The 16,550-nt window shown below is 40.3% G+C and overlaps 1 protein-coding gene across 1 annotated transcript; it reads left to right on the plus strand.

The window, feature by feature from the left end:
- Positions 1-2,865: 2,865 nt before the first annotated feature.
- On the plus strand, positions 2,866-14,291 carry apbb1 (amyloid beta (A4) precursor protein-binding, family B, member 1 (Fe65)). Its single transcript, XM_080429472.1, has 14 exons — positions 2,866-2,981; positions 4,033-4,701; positions 5,297-5,502; positions 5,604-5,663; positions 6,586-6,665; positions 6,760-6,826; positions 6,996-7,142; positions 7,716-7,843; positions 8,794-8,908; positions 9,041-9,125; positions 10,310-10,390; positions 10,519-10,634; positions 10,802-10,978; positions 12,283-14,291. The coding sequence occupies exons 2-14, from the start codon at positions 4,056-4,058 to the stop codon at positions 12,436-12,438; spliced, it is 2,064 nt and encodes a 687-aa protein (XP_080285598.1). The 5' UTR covers positions 2,866-2,981; positions 4,033-4,055; the 3' UTR covers positions 12,439-14,291.
- Positions 14,292-16,550: the final 2,259 nt, after the last annotated feature.

Raw genomic sequence — 16,550 nt, forward strand, 5'->3', positions numbered from 1 at the left:
TAATATAGACTGTTAAGATGTGATGATTATCTCCACCACCCTGTTTTCGTCCATGTCTTATCTGTGTGTCTGTGAATCCAGAGCTAATCTTGGAGTCTACTAGACCGATGGAAGCAAATTTCTCATGCAGGCTGCCAGTAGGCCAAGGAAGTTAGACTCCAAAATTTTGAAATGGACCTCATGGTGGTACTATACCAGATTGCTTTACGTTTTGCCCATACAAGAAAAAAAAATTCTTGCAATCTTTGGATCATGATACAACTCCCTAGATAGGCTACACCTAGCCTGGTAAACCATCCCGGTTGCGTGAATTCACATTAACATCATCGTTTGATCGACAAATTTTAATCACATAATCACACAAATATAAATCACTGTTTATTGCAGAAACAAAACATTTTATTTTATATTACCAATCTTCACCATATTAAGTACATTAACAGTTTTCTTTATATGGTCACGGTTGGGTGGAAACCTCATTATGTCCAAACGGTTTCTTTTTAATAAATGGAATGACATTTTTCAGAAATGGTGAAAAATATGTTCACTACTTTTGCTTGACACTTGTTTTATGAAGTAGGGCAAGAAAAAGTTGACATATGGAGATACAAGGTTTATGCCCGACGGCAACAATATCCTATACTATGGACGTCAAACGTAACATCCGGGATGATCCGGACTTGCGAGGCGCACCGTCACTCCGATCTGCACCAAACTTGGCACAAACCCTGATATGGGGTCTGCCATGAGAATAGCCACACCAGGGGCCACATCCTCTGCAGGCGCACCGTTTCTCCAATCTGCACTAAATTGGCACAAACACTGTCTAGGGGTCTGCCATGGGAATAGTCACACCAGTGGCCACATGTGGCCTCCAGGGGCCCCATCAAGGTCCCCAGGGGGCCACAGGTGCACCAAGGCTCCAATCTGCAAACTTGGCACAAACACTGTTCAGGATCGCAGAGGACCTGAGGGAGTGTGGTGCCCACTGTCGAGTCGGTTGGATAAGTGATTGTCCAGATATGTCCGATTTGCCTATGTTGGCATGGCTTATCATGAATGGATGCGATTAACTCCATTTAAATTGCATATTGAGGGGCCTCTCTAGAGCACACCTCCAAAAGCGCTTTCACTTCCGAGTTCCAACCATAGGGGCCACAAATGCGAGGTTCCTCGGGCCCTGAAAGCTGCAGCCCACACACACCCCATTGTATAGGCCATCCAGCCTGGCGGAGATATGCGCTCTGCTGAACACAGATTTCTAGTTTTATTTTATTAGATATTTCACATAAGGCTGTAGATATTCTATCGTTTAGGTATTAGACTTTGGTAGCTATGTGGGTTTTTAGTTGGGTTTAAACTAGGTTTGAAATATGAAATATTCATGAATGTGCACTGCCCCGGAAAAATATGAATAATGTAATAAAAGTAAGGTAAAAGTTCCACACTGTGGCACTGGACTGGCTGTGCTGTCCCACTGTAGCATTAGGCTGGATATGGATTAGCCTTGGATCAAGACGGTCATAGATTTATTTTGACATTGTATACACAAATGACCAAATCGAAAAATATTGATCCAAGGCTACGGTCTGGATGTGCTGCTGTGATTTGCCACTGTGGCTTTGGGCATGGTGTAAACTTTACACCACTGCCCAAAGTCACAGTGGTGGTACTTAGTTACTTTACACTGTAAAATAACTAAGTACATTTACTCAAGTACTACACTTAAGTACAGTTTTGAGGTATATTTTTTTACTTTACTAGAGTATTTCCAATTTTCAGTACTTTTACTTCTCCTCCACCACATCTCAGAGGCAAATATGATACTTTTACTGATTCCACCACAATTATTTGAAAACTTGAGTTACTAGTTACTTTGTAGATTTAGATTATTATAACAAAACATACATTAACCACTTCAGTCCCATACGTAGGCTACATTTCGGCCATTTGAAAATAGTACATCTACAAGCTCACAACACGTCGCTTGTAGATCTGAAAAAAATATTTAATAATACATTTGAAAACTTGTGAAATGGGACATTCTGCATAATGAGTACTTCCTACTTTTGGTACTTTAAGTACATTTGGATCATACCAATGCAATGCTTTTGTACTTTTTTACTCAAGTACATATTTAATTCCGTACTATTACTTGTAAACAGAGTATAAATCTACATTGCAGTATTGATACTTTTACTTAAGTAAAACATTTGAGTACTACTTCCACCACTGGCTGCTGTCCCACTGTGGCATCATGTGGGCTGGTAGCCATGGTTCACATGACGCTCGTATGTCACAAGTGTCATGGCGCAACTTGTTCCTGGTATTGGAAATTTCTCCACTTACAACCAATACATCTACATAAACGTTCAAATTTCAAATATAAAGTGCTTGCCGCACGGCCACGGATGTAAAAAGTTAAAACGCCAGGGTCTAAGTACCCGTATCTACCGCATTGTTCAATAAAAAGCATTTTAATACGATTGGTGGCCATTTTCTTAAAATGTCCTAATTTCTGCTTTCAACTACGCGACCCTATCGGTTGGGAGGTGTATTGCACTCTGTCTCTCTATGAGAAAATAGCTGCCGATTGGATTAAAATGCTTTTTATTGAACAATACGGAAGATACGGGTACTTAGACCCAAGCGTTTCAACTTTTTACATCCATGGCCGTGCGGTCAGCACTTTATATTTGAAATTTGAACGTTTAAGTAGATGTACGGGTTGTAAATAGAAACATTTTCAAAACCAGGAACAAGTTGCGCCATGACTGTCATGATATGACAGTCATGTTTCAGGGCTAGTGGGCTGGGCTGGACGAGGCTGTGACGGAGCTGTGACGCAGGTCGCTCCTCCATCACTAGACGAGCCCAGCAGCAGCAACACTATCTGGAAAAGAAATGAGCTCCTTCGATTGATGGAAATATGTAGCGGACATATCCGAACATATATTAAAAAACACGGGGTCTGACATTTGGTAAGTTGAAGTTGAAGTTGAAACCAATGTACGTATCGTGTCAGTATTCAGAACATCACGAATGCTGTGGATGTTCTCGGTCTGGAATGTGCATGTTAGCTATAGCTAAGAAGCTAACGTTAGCCAGAATGACGATGATGATGATGGCGGACGGTGCCCGTTATTTGTAGCTGAAGTGAAGCCGCCCTGTTTTAACCTAAACTGGGAATTCTGTTTGGTTCTGTTTATAGGTCTTGGTTTTTTAAATGCTCAGTTAAGCTAATTGAGTATGCTTTGATACCGTTGTCGACGACATTGCTCATAACGACTGACCTCAAAATCAAAACAAATGGCAAAGGCTTCACTGCAAGACGAGAGACGGTTGTATTCGTGGTTGACACGAAGTCAACAACGTTCATATGCACGTCTGGAAGATACTAATATTAAACTGACTGCAGTGGTGGAAGAAGTACTCAGATATTTTACTTAAGTAAAAGTAGCGATTCCACAATGTATAAATACCCTTGTTACAAGTTAAAAGGCCTGTGTTCAAAATGTTACTTGAGTAAAAGTACAAAAGTATTGGCATCAAAATATACTTAAGTACCAAAAGTTAAAGTACTAAAATGTTTGGGAAATAGCAGATTTACAAGCTCACAACGCGTTGCCATGCGATACATGAAATATATATAGACCTTTAGTGGTTAATGTATGTTTAGTAATACAAATCTAAATCTACAAAGTAACTAGTAACTAAAGTTTTCAAACAATTGTAGTGGAGTAAAACGTACAATATTTGCCTCTGAGATGTAGTGGAGTAAAAGTATTGAAAATTGGAAATGCTCCAGTAAAGTAAAAATACCTCAATTGTACTTAAGTACAGTACTTGAGTAAATGTACTTAGTTACTTTACACCACTGCTTAATTGTTGACTCCAGCTGCTAATTAGTTGACTTGACTATAATTGACATACTAACTGTATGGCTGTGATATACACACACACTCCAACAAGTTAATTCTCTCTGATATCTGCTACTGAGCCTAAATGCTAATGAATGTTCCTTTCCTTCAGAGCTGTTTGATGGTAACGTTACCATGGGTGGGCATGATGACGACGAGACGGCCTATCTAGTCAATAAACAAAGGCAAGACGAAGAGCTGAAGAACAAGCTGAATGACAGCAGTCATTGGGGCGACCAGGACACCACTGGCAACAATACCAAATGGCTCAAAGAAGGCCAGAACCAGCTGCGGAAAGTAGCCGAGAACCAGCAAGAACAGGACCTCAACTGCAATATCACCAACGGGAACCAGGAGGATTTCCCTCATCAGAACACTACTACTCAGGAAGATCAGCAGGGAAACGAGGAGAAGACCAAATCTCCCAAAACTGTAATAACAACCCCAGGCCTCAATGATGAGGAGTCCAAGAGCATCCTCAACGAACCACTGCTCATCGACACTCTGGAGGCAACAGAAAGCAAAGAGAGGGAAGAAGATGACAAAGAGAAGGAGGAAACAACAGGAGAAGACGAAGAAGAGGCGTCAAATGATATCACAGGAGAGAAAGAGTTGGAAGAAGACCCGAGTGACATGGAGTCTCAGAGAGAAGAAGGTGTTGTGGGGAGGAATGCCTGTCTCCTGTTCACCAATGTGAACGGAGCACCAAGTGATGAGGAAACTAACTGGCCAGCAGTGTCTCAAGACAGCACAAATGACAGCTCTCCAAATGGCAACAGAGGTAAGGAGAATAGAATAGGCCATGTAAATGCTGAGTTGAATCAGCAAGTCAATTTTGTGGTACAGCATGAGTGTTGCACTGTACACATCATCAGCCAAGCTAAGGTGCCTTGTTTTATATTCTGCCACAGAGACGAGAATAAAGATACCAAGTGACCTTACAAACAATCATAAGTGTGTAGCCTGTAGTTTCATGGTATCCATGATATTAACGGTAACACTTAATTTATACTTCATCACATGACCTATTCAACAATTATCTCTCGACAAAAATGACATTTTCCTCAGAAAATCTTGTTGACACAAAGTGTAAAGGGCTATCCACACCAATCATGCCAACTATATCTACAACAATAAATATGTGAGCATCCACATAGCTTGAGGAACCAAATTTAACATGGCGCCACTTCTCCATTGAACTCAATGGACGTGGCTGCCACGTTCTATTCGGGTTTGAATGGTGTCCGCATTCTTGATAGTTGTGATATGATGACAATGGTAGAATGTTCTAGTTCAAGGGTCTGATGATTCGGAAGCACTTCCAAATGGATGATGCTTATTGCTTAGTTGTGACATCACATTCTTGGTGTTTTTAGAGTCATTCTGGGATTCCAATGCCTTTGAGACAGACACAGACTTACCTGCTGGCTGGATGCGGGTGCGAGACACATCAGGCACCTACTACTGGCACATACCCACTGGCACCACCCAGTGGGAACCTCCTTCACCACTGGACAAAGTTGGCGACTCCATCATGTCCTCCAGTATGTCCTTGGAGACCACACCGTGTGACGAACCTGAGGTGAGGTCTAACACCTTTTCTTCTATAATATTATAAATTATAATATAATAGCAAAACTGTCTAAAGGCAGTAATAATAACAGCTTTTTGTACAATTTCTAGGAGTCTTGGCTTCAACTTTCTAACCCAGATGACAGAACTAGTGAAGGGGAGCTGTGGAAGGTGAGTCTAAACTGAATTAGTTTACTTAAGTGAGTGAGCTGATATTTATGGATGAGCAATGTAAATTAAAATAGTTTACCATTAAACCCATTTAACAAGGGTGTCCTGTTTCTGCTCAAAAGGATGGCATTTTAAACATCAGCTTTTATGATTATATATTTAATATGTTAATATAACAATAGAGCTTTGTAGGATTAAGTTTAAGGATGACAGTGCCCTTCACACTCCTAACTGTATCAAGACCGGTGACAGTTTGGTCAGAATGAATTTATGAATCCAAAGACTTTTCATTCCATTTGTTAAGACCACTGTTAAGGCCTGCCTTTACTACAAAGGGGCGGCCGGTGGGCAATTGTGGCATTTGAAAATGCCTTTCTTTTGTTTTATTTTTCCAGATGTCAATGCTTGATGCTCTTCAAATAGGCTATCTACAAAGGTTATAGCTCTGGGTACTGGGTAGTTAGTTTGATGCCCTTAAACATTCTTCGTAATTTTCTGTATGTTGCCTGGTACAAGGGACAGCTGCAGGCAGATTTAGGCTCTAATATGTCAACGAGATGTCTTTTCTTCTAGCAGAAAAGCACTGTGAGGCACTGGGAACAAGCCCTTGGAAATAATGAGGCGCTAAGCCAGTAATTGTAGCCAGTAATATACTTCTAAATGGAAATATAAAACACATAGACACTTAATCAGGGAGATTGTTCCAGCCAATGTGGTCCCATATACTAGTCTTTCTGTCTTTGTTGTGGTAATTTCTGTTCGCCATGTTTTATAACTCTATATGACACCTGATTAGGCCTATGATCATGTTTTCATAAGCCGTGGCTATATGTCTCAGTTTGATTATTTGCCGTGATCCTTTACTCAAACATAGTGGCAAGGGTTGACGTCCTTATCTAACGTTTTGGTGTTATATTTGCAGGAGGGTGAAGAAGGGGCCTCTGACCAAAGCCTGAAGGAGTTTGAAGGGGCAACTCTGCGCTATGCATCCATTAACTTGAAGTAGGCATTGGTTAAGCTTATCAAATGAAATAACAAAATATATATATTGCTTCTCAGACCAAGTTTTATGCCATCATTCTCTCTGTCATTCTAGCTACAACTGTTCTCAGTCTGAGGAAGAGGAAAAGCTCGCTCCACTCTGCACAGACCTAGAGGCTAAGGTATAAAGACTAGTGCTAATAGATGCCCAGACTTAAATGCACTACTCCCACAGGAAGAGGGTGGTCTGTTGGCTGTTCCGCCTGTCAACACATCTGCTCCTCCACCCTTTTCCTAATTGGCTTGTTTTCCCCCCTTTCCCCTCTCCATTGCCTGTCTACACCATTCCAGCGTTTCGCTGTGCGCTCTCTGGGCTGGGTGGAGATGTCTGAGGAGGACCTGGCACCGGGAAAGAGCAGTGTCGCCGTGAACAACTGCATCAGGCAGCTGTCCTATCACAAACACAACCTTCATGACACAGCTGGGATCTGGGGAGAGGTAGGGATTGTGTTTTTCCCTCAGTAGGGGATGGAAAACCTTTATTTTATTTTTTACTGCTGAAAGAGCAAGCCACTCCAAAAATGTAGCAGAGTTTGGCAGGTGGCCAGTGTTTAGGTTCAAGGGTTTTATTGTCACATGCGGCTTACAATACAGCTGGCACAACATTGCAGGCAGTGGAATTCTTGTTTATTCACACCTTGCACGCCACACAGGAAGTGAATTGACACACCCTGTCCACGTGCCTAAGTACTGATTACTAAATCACATTATTTAGTTTTGTTCTTTCAGCTGCTTTGAGATGTTTTCTTTAGAAAATGGCATGTTTAAAAAAAGGGGGGAAAAGAAAGAAAACAATACTATTGGTTATTTTTTGATGCACCACTGTTTGATTCAAGACCATTGCCAATAATAGTAAAGATATCAATGATCCATAACTAAATAAGTTTTACAACGGCATCTTTGGAAGAGCTTGCTACAGTATATATTTTATTTTTGTATTTGATTACCTTGTTATAGTATGCTCATTATTAAGAAGAGTGTGTGTGTGTGTGTGTGTGCGTGTTTTCACAGGGTAAAGATATGCGCATGGTGCTGGAGAATGACACCATGAACTTGATTGACCCACTGGGCCAAACTCTGCTGCATGCTCAGCCCATTGCCAGCATCCGTGTGTGGGGTGTAGGGAGAGACAATGGCAGGTCAGTGTGTCCACAGGATGTGGTCAAATGGTAGTCACTGTCTGAACACAATGCTTTCTTTTCTATTTTAGTAATGGCTTTTTTGTGATACAATAGTTACACTTTCTATGTGATAGAAATGTTCAATGTTCATGGTTTAGGAATAGGGAAACATATTATTAAAATGTTATGATAAAAAAAAAAAACACTGTAGTTTGGATCACTTTTTCCACCCAAACAAAAATAGAGGCTACTGGGCAATGTGTAACATTTAAAAGAAAAGTATAGCTACTAATTTAGGAATTGTATAGTAACTGTTGCTTGTTGTGAACTTGTACCCTGCACTGAAATATTAGGCACAGTTTGCATTAATCATTTATTACAGATATATTAATCCTATCCTAAATTCCCTCACTATAGACGGTGCCTATCATAAACTGCTGGATAAAGTAATCTGAACACGGTGGTTATTTTTGCTTTTAAATGTAGGCTATGTATAGCCAGCTGTAGTAGTCATTATGAGTCACACCAGACTGACAAGAGGCGCTTTATATTCTCTGAAATCCTTGGTTGCAGTCATGCCCCAGCCACAATACACTACTGCTCTCTGCTGGAGTATTTGTAGTATTGCAGATGCTCCTCAAAATACTGTCTGTACTCATTTTCCATAATAACTCTGTCCAACTTTCTGATACCTAACTCCTTTTTTCTTTCATGCTGCATTTGCTGTCATTTACAGGGAAAGGTATACTTCAGTTATTATTTATAGTAGTGGATTATTGTGCTTGTGGTACCTGTACTAGCATCTGTGCTATTATTTGCCTGTTGTTTCTGTACTAGTTTCTGTACTTGATTCAAGTGATGTTGATGGCCATGTCGCTACATACAGTATATGTATACTATACATGTGTATTGTGCGTGTGTGATGTATGTATATAAAAATATTGTGTGCGTGTTTGTTTCAATTGCAGAGATTTTGCATATGTGGCTCGAGACAACCTGACCCAAGTCCTCAAGTGTCACGTTTTCCGTTGTGACTCACCTGCCAAGAACATTGCTACCAGCCTGCATGAGATGTGCTCAAAGGTCAGCCACCTATGCTGAGTATTTTGTCATTTACTTGTGTGTAATTTGTAATTATGTGTTTTCACACATTTCTTGTTCCAGTTAGCATAAACTCCTCCCGAACCCTCCTGTTTTCCCTCCACCTCTCCTCAGATAATGACGGAGAGGAAGGCATCCAAGCCAGGTCTGAGTAGGCTGAACTCCGACCCCTGTAAACCATTTGTCATCCCGATTGAAGGTATGGCAAGGCTTTCATCCCTGCACGATTTAATATCTATACTATAATTTACCAAATCTCTGTGGTGTTTCACTCTGACCGGCGTAACTCGGAAAGCGTCGGACTCATACTTGTCTCATATGTACAGTGCCGAATGGCAATTTGGATGGACCAACGGTTTCCGAGAACCAAAATATTTGTATCTGTCATCCCTCGGGTCTGAGGAGAACGCACAAATTCTCTGTGTGTTAGGGAGGTTGGTGGAGCGTCATGTCACGTTTGTGCCGCTAAGCTAGCATAAATACCTAATTGGCTAACCCGACCCGTCGGCTTAACTGATTAGCCGAGCTTCAGATAACGTTTGCCAATATAAATGGAATGACTTGCATTGTTACCGACATGCATGGAACCAAGTTAGTTTATATTTCATAACCACATGAACCACTGGGCATGTCATAATAGGCTAATCTCTCAAGAACAGATCCATCGCTGCGCTTGAATCTGTCGGTAGCCGCGTTGAGAACCCATGCACATGTGGGCTACAAGTGGGCGTGCCATCAGATCAGGAAGCAGGCCGCGCTTTACCCAATCAAATGTAGTGGGCAGGATTTACATGTGTGCAGCTCGTTCCCCACTGGAAACAAACCGAAACTCATTTAACAATAGCGTCCTCGGAGCCGACAAAACCACGGAAAGTTAGTAAAATTTTAACTTGCTCTTTCATCATAGAAACAAGTGGGCTTATAACCAAAACGATCCATGTTCTTTGGGAGAAATGGTGTTAGTGTTCCGTGGAGAAATATTGTTTGTGGTAATAAAAACATAGTCGCACCACCGGAAGTGGAAGGCTGAAGGCAGACCAAAACCCCGGTTTCCCTGAGCATGGGTCCTCCGTACAGCTCCGCCCAGAGTCAAATGAATAAAGTGAAAAACAGCAGAGGGTTTTTCCTTTTTATTTGACGATGGGTTCCCAGATTGATAATAGGCAAACAGGAAACACTCGACCAAAAATAGGCCAACATTTTGGTATAAATACCAGATCTAGGTTGCGATGCGTTGTGAGCTTGTGGACTGGATGTTTTCGCTATTAGCGTACAACAAAATGTATAGAGTAAGTGATTAAAATATGTAAATACTATATACTGTATCTGTTCCAACGTTATAACAATCTTAACAAACGTACCCTATTATATGATCTACCACAGAGTTTCCTGTCCCCAAAAATGAGCTCTTCCAGCATTTCCATGTGTACTACCTTGGTAATGAGTGTGTGGCTAAGCCAGTAGGTAAGTATCGAATGGATCTGAAAGGCTTTCATTGATGTACACGTGAAAGTGAGCAATTTGACCATGTAAACATATAATGCATGTGTTTCTATAATTTCATTTGTATTTATCCCCTGTGCATTGCTCAGGCATGGACACAATCAACGTTGCTCTGGCGAAAGCAATGGATGGCAAAGATAAACATGACTGGACTCCTGTCTCTGTCAATGTCGCCCCTGCTACTCTTACCATACTTGCAAGACAGGTGACTGTACACTACGTAATATAATGTGTCTCCCAAGGCCATAATGTGCAAGAAATATTCATTGCTGTCAGGCATAAACCATGTATCTCCATATTCCATCTTTTCTTTTCTTTATCCCCCCCCATAAATGAATGCCATATTTTTTTCTAAACTTTTTTTTTTCACAGACTGAGGAGGTGCTGTCAGAATGCAGGGTGCGTTTCCTGTCTTTCATGGGCGTGGGGAAGGACGTCCGCACCTTTGCCTTCATCATGGCTGAGGGTCCCAGTGATTTCATCTGTCACATGTTTTGGTGTGATCCTAACGCCGCCAGTCTGAGTGAGGCTGTGCAGGCTGCCTGCATGGTGAGTGACGGTGTCAGTAACTGCATGAGATGAAAACAAAAAAAAACATTTAAATGGAGGTTAAGACAGATCGACTAATTTGTTGTTTGATATGCATTGGTGATTGTTATGGTTACATGTGATCTGATCCTGAGCCATTTGAGATATTTACGATCTCGTGAATCAACTAACATTTTTGTCTAGTTTCGAAATGTTCAATATATTTAGTCTCAGTTTTAGTCATCATAGCTTAGTTTTCATTTAGTTTTCGTCAATGAAAAAAGGTAGTCGACGAACATTTTTCGTCATAGTTTTAGTCGACGAAATCAACACTGACTGGAACATGCGCATTTCAGCAGATTTGGTTGCAAAACAACAACTACAGAGACTTGGGCATGTCAATGACACAAATGCTAAATGTAAAGTATTTGCTACTACAATTGCCAATTGTAAGAAAGAATCCATACCCGTTCACACATTTAGCTACTTCTTCTGTTGTTGAATGTGCAGCGTGCACATTTGACCAATTATTTGTGTCCAAATGTTTTGGTTACTTTAAAGGTGTAGGGTTCTTCCTCTTGCCGCCTGTAAAAACATGGGTTCTCATAACCCAAAAGGGACACCTGCATGTTTCCCTTAACCCAAAGAAAAGCACCCTTATTTTCTTTACATGCCACCTAATTTAGTTTACATTTGCACATACATGAAATGTGTGTCCTCTGCACTCTACTCATCCTAACTATTAGGAGCAGCGGGCGCTATTAATACAGTGCCCAGGTAGCACTTAGGGGTTAAGTTTCTCGCTCAGGACAGGCACGCTTCAACACACACATTAGGCGAGCCGGGGGGCAACCAGGGACCTTCTGATTCCTAGATGGCCTCTCTACCTATTCAGCCCAATGCTTCCTTGCAAATGATTCATTGATAATGAACAGTATTTGCCAAAAATAAATTCTGTCCATTCGCAATCCATATTGTATATTGCTAAACTTCAAAAAAGCCTGTAAAGCCTGAATCTTGTTACTGTAATAGGCCTTGATCTATCAAATGGGAGAGTACAGGAGCACATGGAACTTCTTATAGACTTCTTTAGGTTCACTTAAAGATTCCATCGTCCTATTCTTAGAGCATCAGGCCCTCATCGTTACACGAGTACAGGCCTTAACCACATGAACCCTAGTGTCCTATTCTGGGGCAAACATTTAGCAAAAATAGCAGATCTACAAGCTCACTATGTGTGAGCAACGTGTTGCGACATAATAGATTTACAGTGGTTAATCTGTGTTTTGTTGGTGTGTTTGTGTCTGTGTGATTTCTGGCCTTAGCTGCGATACCAGAAGTGTCTGGATGCGCGACCCCCCAGTCTGGGCTCTTGTCTGCCCACTCCCCCTGCTGACTCCGTGGCTCGCCGTGTCAAGAAGGGAGTGCAGAGTCTTCTGGGCAGCTTTAAGAGCTACAGGTCAGGCTCTCAGTCCCCCTGAGCAGGAAGAATGTTAATCCACACCTCAATGAGCACCAACAAGCCCCTCTCACTTGTATGTATCGCCTCTATCTCTCTCTCTCTAATTCTCCCTTCCTGCTCATTGTTTTGCCTTATCCTGTCACTTGTCTAGTCTCTGGTCTAGTGCATGGAGTTGTTATCAAGGGGAAAGGGTGAGAATGCAATGATTTTCTTCTCTTTTGTTGTTGCTTTGTCTCTTTTTTTCCTTTATCTGTAATTCTCTTTAGCAGCTCTCTCCATTACAAGTACAGTAAATGAACCCTCGTGTTTTTATTTTATCTGTCACTATGAACTATGTTTGTGTTTTAACAGAACCTATGCTAGGAATGTCAGAAGTGGATGTAATATCACTAACTACCATGAATCTAGCAACTTGGCTAACTTGGCTTGATTTAATAGCAATATTCAATCCCATTTTCTCTTCAGTGAAATTATTATCTTACCCAAACACTCCCTTTTTTTTTTAACCGTATTGGGTAATTCATTCATGAAACTTACTTCCGAGTATCTTTTTGAAAGGGATCATTGCCCTTCACTTTGTCTTGATTCCTGCCCAACTTAGGTTGTCACAATAGTCTCGTTGAAGTGTCCTGTCACATAGTTGTATGTCCCCAACACCCAAACAATGCATTTTAGTCTTCCAAAGAAGCGTGCGATCATTTGTCACATAGTAAGCAACCACTGATTTGAGTGTAGTGGTGTTTCTCATACATTCTGCATGATCATTTGCAAGTGCAGTGCTTGAGTGCAATAATCAAGACTTTTCCTGTGTGGTGAAAAGTAGCTATTGGGCTGCCTGCCACTCGTTAGCTCAGAGTCAGGCGGGATTTGGTGCCAGGCTTACCGAACACCACAGCCATACTGAAAATGGATATCTGTTGATGGGTGTAATATTAACAGTAATCACAAACTCTGGACTTTTCATCAGAGTGAGTTGCACATAGGCATTTTCCATCACCACTGAATTGTACTGTAGGAACTCGCCACAAGCTGCATGTTTTACTAGCTTAGAGTTATACCAATGGGGTAATTGCTGCTTGCAGCAGTTTAGTGCTAAGACCTGTTAATGTATCATAGTAGATGCTGTATGTGCTTCTGTGTGGTAAGGGGGAGGCTCCAATTTGATGTGTTGTTTAGTGTTTATAAGGCATGTCACTCTAGTTAGTATCAGTGTTTATCTATTATAAGCTAGCAAAAGTAGATTATACTTCCCCGTCACTTGCTTGAGGTTAAAGAAGCGAGAGCAAGTTGGTGTCTCCCTTAACTTACAGTTGTGGGAGAGGGGAAACCTTGAGAGAATTTCTCAAATGTCCAGTTTACATTTTTCTTTCGTTTTTCTTTTCTTTTTTGCCACATTTTGAACTGTCTTGGCCGTGGCCACACCAAGTAATATATTTTTTATCGTTTGCATACACTAAAATGTACTCTATTAAAGCAAGCTGCGCATTTGCTCATTAGATTTACTTTTTTATTATTATAATGAACAGATGAATTTGTGAGAAACTGTATTTTATGTTTGCAATGTATGTATTTGTAATAAGTATTTAGCACAATAGTAATTTCATCTCTAACATATGAATGATGCGGTTTGTAAGTTTTTAAGAAACCCCAGATGTCATTTCTGTGGTCACTCTGTCTTAGCCATTGCTGCTAGCTTAAGTTGAATAACCTCATCAAATACGCAAACTGACAGAAACTAAATGTGGTTTGCTAAATTGCTACAAATTGAAAGTACTGGTGTCACAAATGTATCAATAGACACTGGCAGAAAGGAATGTATTTAAATAAAACAAATGTAGTTGTTCCTTGCAAATGCTAAAAGAAACCGTTATTTTTTTTAAACATCCAAACCCATCAAATCAGACTGGTGTAAGTGCTTACAGAGGGCCAAAAACATTTATTCATTTTGGCATGGTTTCAAATTTAAAAAATGAAAGTACCGGTAACCTAATTTTGTTGAGTGTGATCCTTGTATCTTTATAACTATACACAAGTACTTACACCACTGATTTGAGGCCTTATGATGCAGTGCTAGAGTAGGGCTGCATTATAAGTTGTTTTTGATTGTCTCCTCTGCTTAATACAACAGCATTGAGCTGTTCAAGTGGCCCTTCATTTCAAATGCTATTTTGTCCTGATCTAAAAAAGAAAAAAACTTTGTTGCCGTGCCATCCTTGAAAATGCTATCGCTTGGTGGAAATATGTTTTTTAAACAAATTACACAAAACAAGTGGGGAAATATGTGTGTATTTAAAATATATATGTGTTGAAAATACTGCCATCAGTACACACACGTGTCACTTGCTTAGCCTCCCCCAGGAGAGACGACACTTACGGCTGTAGCTTCAAGCTGCATTGTTGTCTTTTGTTGTGATCTTACACACTATCATTTGAAAGCCTTGCAGTCATGAAAGATATTGCTCTTTGATGACTGGGTTTTCACAGATGAGCTTCATGTATTGATTCCTCTAAATTTTATAACCGTCTAGAGATGGTTAAACGCGTAAAATCTTACAAACGGCTTCTCTACATAGTATGTGTAATATGTAAACACTAACTGATAGTAGACTAAATTGAATTGTCACATGTACTAAGTTGTCACTTACCTGTGTCACTCAGAAATGTGATGTTTTTATCTGATATGTTTAACAGTGTCATCACTAGAACAGAATGAGTTACAGAACACTAGCAAATTAATTTATTTCTGTTTTATGTAAATTAGGTGTATAAAATGTATGTATATAAAAGTCTGCACAATAAATGTGAACATATCATGACTATTTTTCATGCAGTCTTGTCATTTATGATGATTCAGTGACACAATTTGCCTGTTTTGGCTATTTGAATCAAATACATCTTGAAAGATTGGATTCTAAAGGGCGTTTGTAGATTAGATCTCTCCCAAATGTTTCCTTTGGTATGCTTCAGGAACCATAGAATCTTTTTCCATTTTTCAATCAATAGCTTTATCTGTCATTGGCAGCTTTTTCCATTAAAATGTAAAAGAAGCCACGTAAACCTGCCTGCGCCTTCTGCATATTTATTAAAGCTGCTGACATTGGTTTTACCATTATATATTGACAGAGAGGAGTGCATGAATAAAATGCAAAATACAACCCTCAAGTCCACCGATTCAGTTCATGCCTGTGTTGCTGCCCCCACCTGGTGAGTTCAAAAGGAATGGTATCCCTCCTTATTGTTACCCTGAGCGATGGCTTTGGAGATGAAAGGTGCACATCCACTGGAATCCTCAGCAGTCCCAGACTGGTAGTAATGGGCTCTACTTCGCAAAACACAAATATCAAGACTGCCCTTCCAGCAGGATTGCACTGCTGTCCCATAGATCAAGGCTCTGGCCACAATTGCTCCCTTTTGAAGAGGTAGACCAGGCAGCAACCTTACCTTAAGTTAAGAGATCAGTCTTTATGTTATTAAGTCTGTTATGTAATTAGCATCTTAGTGGATATAGGATAGGTGGGCACTGGGGACATCTGGGCACCTCGATGTAAAATGGCTATTTTGTCCAAAATGTAAAAATATTTGAGTAGTGATGTAAAGTATACATGATGAACATGCACGGTACATCATTATCAGATTTAATTTTATACTTGTTTATGCCCCAAAACGACTGGATATACTGATTTTGTAGCAATTTGCAGCAATTGTAGAAGTATTAGACCTTAATTGTCAAATGTTTAAGCATGTTCTAATCATGTATACTTTACTTTTGTTTTGGCAAAAACATTTGCCAAATATTTAATTTTTTAACATTTTGGAAATAATAGCCAATTTAACACAGAGGTGCCCACTCGTCCTTGGTGCCCACCTATCCGGTTACCATCTTGGTAATTGCCCACATTAGTATCTTAAAAAGCATAAATTATACACAATAAATACTGCCCATTCTGCAGGAATATCCAAACCATCACAATACCATATTTTCTTGAATTAAGTAGTTCACAGTATTTGTGAATTATAATGTAATAGAATGATAGTTTTATTGTGACAGTACACAGCAGATATGTCACATGGGTTTTGTATTATGAATAATGTGCTCTGCCACCCACACTCTAAATCCCTTTGTTGTCTCTG

Source organism: Gymnoscopelus braueri (assembly GCF_963280865.1).
Source record: "Gymnoscopelus braueri genome assembly, chromosome: 5".
NCBI lineage: Eukaryota > Metazoa > Chordata > Actinopteri > Myctophiformes > Myctophidae > Gymnoscopelus > Gymnoscopelus braueri.